Genomic DNA, 5,528 nt, shown 5'->3' on the forward strand with positions numbered 1-5,528 from the left:
CCCGCTTGGGATCAATAAAGTATATCTTATCTTAAGATGATCAATGGCTACTGCCATATTTGCAAAATTTCCTTCCGAACCTTGACAAGTGCATGTTTCAAGGCTTATCAATTAACAACAGGAGGGGTCACAGACATAAGACCAGCTGTTAAATAAAGCTCTTCTGACCTTAGCTGTCATGTGGGTATATATATTAATGCTGCCCATTATGGGCACAAGCAATTTTCACCCATTTATTAATTATATGTTTTAGATGTGATAACACCACTGTGTTTCTTATCCCTTAAACCTCTAGCGGTGTACACAGTTTAATACTGGCAACTTCTTATTATGGGAAATACGAAAACATCTTTTAAAACTACAATTCCCAGTAGAGACGTGCCATAGAACATGGAAACCTATGTGCGAAACATACAATAGCCAGCATGTGTAGTTCTGGTGACGGGGTGGGGGAGGGGGTGGACCCGTCCGACTCCAGTTTTGGACTATGTGCCTTGGTTTCATTCAATTTCAAAGTGATGTTGGACGCTCGGCGCACTGCCCCTCCAACATCCAATCCCAGAGCTTGAGGACTATCACGGGGTTTGTCCATGGATGGGTTTGTGAAGCAAAGAAGAGAGAATGCTTACTTCCGGGTGTAAAATGTTCTAAAGCAACTACTATTAGCTGCTCCGACCCTCGGTCCTGACGGACTCCAAAAGTCCGACATTATACAATCAAACAAATAAATAAACAAAAGAATAATTGTGTGTTATTGTTGAGTAAATAACACTGTGTGGTTTACAAAATAATACAAAAATTAGAAGTACGAGTTGGGAGTGAGAATGTGTTGGTATTTACCCTGCATTATGCACATGTTACTAATAAAGGATTATGTTATTGTATGAACTCTATTTGAAATGTATTCACATTAATAGTTCATAATCAACGAATGACAAAATGCAGTGACAAGAAAACAACCATTGTATAGCATTTGTTTGAGTAATAAGAGGCAGTTTAATATAAAGGCAAGGCAATTTATTTTCATACACATCAGCAAGTCAAAGCGCTTTAAATAAACGGAAGTACAAAATATAAACACATTTTCACATTACTATGAACTCAGTCGGGCGAAACAAGTACAGTTTAATATTGTTCTCATATATAGTGTTTTATAATGTCTTTATTTTGTATGGCTTTAAGTGTGCTTTAAATGTGTTTTGTCATTATTATGGCGTGCGTCAGCGTGTGGACGTGACACGTCGCTTGTGAAAGAGCTCTCCAGTGCCTCTGTGTTGCTTGGCAGAAACCTTTACAGTTCTTCTTCTTCAGACTCAGGGCAAGTATAGCCATTGTCATCCGACTCCTCAATGTCCTGCTGTAATTGAAGATCATGGCATTAGCGGCTACACCGCTGTACGCATGTACAGCCTGTTTGTGTTGGCTTTTGAGGAAGTGCCACCTCCGACTGAGGACACTCTTGAGCCCATGTGCAGCATCCTCTGTCAGGTCACCGAAATCTGTAGGGGGAGAATCACACAGAAAAAGGGCTGAATGTAAACAAACCATGACAATTGCAAATCTCTTTGCATTGTACAATGCTGCATATGTAAAAACACTACAAAATAGGTAAATCCATCTTAAACTGAAGGATGTTACTATATATTGGGTGCCAAATGGGATATGTTGATTTATGTTTATATAGTGCTTAACAAATAGTCAATAGACAGATCGATTATGATCTTGATAATGAATAGTTTCAGTAATTTACTATTTCACTTCGCCCTGACACAGTGACAGATGTGTTCTACTTATGTAAGACATGTAATGTGTTGAAGAGTGGATGAAAATATTCAAATGTTAAGATCTCAGACATACGGCTGGTTTTGATGCCCTCCGAAGTCTGTCCTCTGAGTGCTTCCACTTCTTGCACTTCCTTCAGAAGGAACATGATGTGCTGCGACATCTCTTTCACCAGGATGCTCTGCTCCTCCTCCAAACGTCTGACCAGCATTACCTGGTCAAAGACAGACCTCTTCAACCTGAAGGTGTTGCCTTTAGGTTGAGGAAAGGAATGGAGTAGTGGACAAGGAATATTTATTCATAAATTATATTATTACAGAATGATTTTCATTTCTGAGACACAAATCTTTGTCGTGATAGCATTGGTTCTCTATAATGTAAACTAATAACAAATATTATATATTTGCAGGTATCACTATTGCTTTTTCTGCCCCACGATAAACTGTCATATTTTGGTATAGACTAAAAAAACAGCAAGGCAAACAAGCAATTATCCTACCATGTGCATGCCTCTCCCATGGTAGGATGTAGCCCTCTGTCAGACTGCAAGCCAACTCCTCGTCAATTTGTTCTTCCTGCACTCCTGAGTTGTATTGCATAACTTTTTCGCGAAGCTTCTTCTTCAGCTCTCTCATTCTCTTCCTCTTCCTTTGCCTTGCCTGGTTGCTGTCTGCAAAGTGAAACGGAAACAAAACTGTGTCATGGTGCCAGAATGTTTTTGTTGTTTTTGAAGTGTAATTTCAATAACTATGTTTGACAACAAACCATGCTGACGATACAGATCTTGCTTCCTGCGCAAAAGAGTGACGGTGATGTTCTCAATATCCACCCTCAGTCCTTCAGTACACCCTGGGGCGTAGACTCTCTAAATAGTTGCAAAAAAACTATTGGAGAAGAGATACAATCAGTGACAGTCTCAGTTTCAACATAGAGCCAACTTATATTGTTTGTCTAAACTTACAGTAATTAACAGATGTATATATGGAAAGCCTGTGGTATGTCTTACCTGTGACCGCCCATTGCCTGACATCATACACCCACTGCTGTATGGTCTCCTGATCAAGGTTGTTCTCCTGTTTGAAGTCGCTGAAGCTGGCAGCTTCCATCTTTGCCCTCTCTGTGATCTTTACCAAAAAAAGAAAATGTCAGAGCAAAAGCACCATGCAACACCATAATGCAAAGAACACCAGTTTTCAGTACAAGACCTTCAGAAGAACAGTTGAAACATTCCATGACACCATCTGACTTGCAAGAGGAAGTGTGGATAAGAGAGAACATAATGTATATAGCCATGAGGTTACATTGCAGACATCCTTCATAAATATGTAATGTCAGATGAGAAGACCATTGTAATTTGCCCTTACTTTGACATATCTGTGGGCTAAAACTTGATGAAGGTTGTCCCTCTTCCTTCTGTTCCAACTCATGGCCTGTTGAGTGAGCATGTTCACTCTTCCTAAAAAAGACACAAATATATCCACAAACAAAAAAGGAAGTATTCACATCAAAAAGGCAATACTGAGTGAGAAACCTGATAGACATGACTAAACCCAATCGTTGAAAGGTTGTTGAACTGGTAATTACAGTAAAGTAATACACCAATAATGTTTTTAAGGAGGGAACTCTCTGTCAAATACTTATCAGGGCTGCCTTATCACAGTGTTAATACCAACCTGCTTTTGTCATGTATTTTGTGACCAGAGCTGCCCTGGAGAGAAAGCTGTTCACCTATAATGAATGTTACAATTAATGTTCGGTCACCATTACATAACAATATCACCTACACATCATAGATCTTGAACTGGATGGTTTAAGAGAAAACTTGTGTACTGACTTCCTACAATATGCATGCATTTAGTGTTGCTGAACATATGAGCTGCCTATCTTTCATTTGAACTCAGACATAAAGAATATGCTTGAAACTAATCAACAGGCTTGTCACTGAGTTGACACATACATATTTGTACTGCTTTCTATTAAGACTTCTTGTATCCATACAGTTACAATAATGCCATTAATAACATACCTGCTCTACTTCCTCTCTCACTGTGTTTCCTGCTCCGTCCTGACTTCTGCCACCCCATCTCACCTGCAACACAGCACAAGTAGTGTTATGTAGCATTTCTTTAGAAGTTTTTGATATCCAATAAGGCATGCCATGCACAACATTTAAAAGTCCTTTGCATTAAAGATGTTATGTACCTTGCATGTTGCTGTATGGGCTTTAGCATGCATCACGCTAAGAAATGGCCTCATTTCGGTCAACGGCAGAAGCTCTGGTAATCCCTCGGCTATTTTGTTAAGGTATGGCCAGTACCTAAGAAGCAGGAGCAGCATTTTGTGATTGAGTGTTACAAAGATAAACTTTTAATTGACATGACAACAATATCAATATCATCTAAAATGACTGCTGAGGCATAGGCCATTTTAAACATTGTTGTGGATGTGCAATATGACAGTGAGGATTACCTGCATGTTACATCCATACAGAAGAAGTCAACATTTGCCTTCTTCGACATCTCTTTTTGGAGAAACATTGGGTAAGCGTATATTTCTCCACGGAAGTGGTTCAGTCCTCGTAAGAGAAACCCATGTCTGATTAATCAGAAGAAAATCTAGTTGTTAATAATAAACTGACACTGCAAGGCCTGGCTTAAGCACTCATCTCTGTCATCTAGGTGGCTATAACAACAAATAACACTTGGATGTTACAAATGATGGATTAATTCCGCTCCAGCATTAAAGTGTTTAATGCTTACAATTCTTATAAAGACTTAGACTTTGATTGCTATTAAAACTGAAATAATGAGACCAGACTCAAGAACCAAACACATATACACACACAGACACACTTACAAATACATACCTGCAAACCACTTGAATGCCCTCCTCGTCTATCTGGGCACCAGACTTTTTTGACATCTCTCTGCCAGCGGTGAATTTGGCAGTACCACAGACGGCACTGTCATTTCCCTATAAAGTCAGTTTATTACACACAAGTTTTGACATATATATAAAAGAACACCACAGGTGTAACTGCAACTATCATAATAAGAAAAAAAACGTACACTTTTCATGTTGCCTCTGACAAGGTCAACAAATGTTGCGACTTCCTCGTCCTTGGCCAGGAACAAGCCCTCATAGATTGGCGGCTCCTCAGTCCTGTCCATGATAAGTTAACATACAAGTCAATAATAAAAATCACAAAGCACTATATTACTATGATTTGTTTTAATGTCTGTTATGGCTACTCAAAATCAACCCCAAGGGCTACTATTTGTATTAGCGGTGTGTTCTTTATCATTTTCATTAATACCTATACATACCCTTTTGACTTGGAAAAGCGGTAATGCTTGCGGTTTCCAGCACAGCAGACAGCCAACATGTCTGGAGAACATGCTGGACAAACAAAGTGATGGACCTGGCACATATCCTCTTGTTTGTACTGACAGAAGCAAAACTCGAAGAAGCTTCGCTGAAATGTATCAGCACAGATACTACCTGTCTGTATATTGATTTAAAAAAGTGGATTAGTAATTGTTTTGAAAGCAATGCCAACAATTAATGATATGGTATACAGTAATATGATATTGTTTTTTGTATGTTTCCGTGTGATTCAGGCAGATTTACCCGTCCAGCTTGAACAGATCTGTGCTCCAACATTTTCAGAAATGCCTGCCTGGACATGGCTGGTGTTGTCCCCTTCATGTGCTCGAATGAGGTGAACACATCATATTTGTAAAGCG

General features: G+C 39.2%; 1 protein-coding gene across 4 annotated transcripts; it reads right to left on the reverse strand.

The window, feature by feature from the left end:
* Positions 1-1,886: 1,886 nt before the first annotated feature.
* Positions 1,887-4,374, reverse strand: LOC307013985 (uncharacterized protein). 4 transcript variants are annotated; one of them, XM_079641643.1, is made up of 9 exons: positions 4,252-4,374; positions 3,985-4,099; positions 3,809-3,871; positions 3,456-3,510; positions 3,147-3,238; positions 2,789-2,906; positions 2,548-2,647; positions 2,282-2,452; positions 1,887-2,034 (listed from the first exon to the last, which is right to left on the reverse strand). In XM_079641643.1, exons 1-7 carry the CDS (start codon positions 4,317-4,319, stop codon positions 2,622-2,624), a joined length of 537 nt encoding a protein of 178 aa, XP_079497769.1. In that variant the 5' UTR covers positions 4,320-4,374; the 3' UTR covers positions 1,887-2,034; positions 2,282-2,452; positions 2,548-2,621. The 4 variants fall into 4 exon arrangements, with proteins under 4 accessions (XP_079497769.1, XP_079497767.1, XP_079497770.1 ...); XM_079641641.1 differs by having other exon boundaries at positions 2,548-2,666; XM_079641644.1 differs by lacking the exon at positions 1,887-2,034 and having other exon boundaries at positions 2,418-2,448.
* Between the last annotated feature and the right edge of the window lie 1,154 nt (positions 4,375-5,528).

Source organism: Notothenia rossii (assembly GCF_949606895.1).
Source record: "Notothenia rossii genome assembly, chromosome: 7".
In the NCBI taxonomy this organism is placed as follows: Eukaryota; Metazoa; Chordata; class Actinopteri; order Perciformes; family Nototheniidae; genus Notothenia; species Notothenia rossii.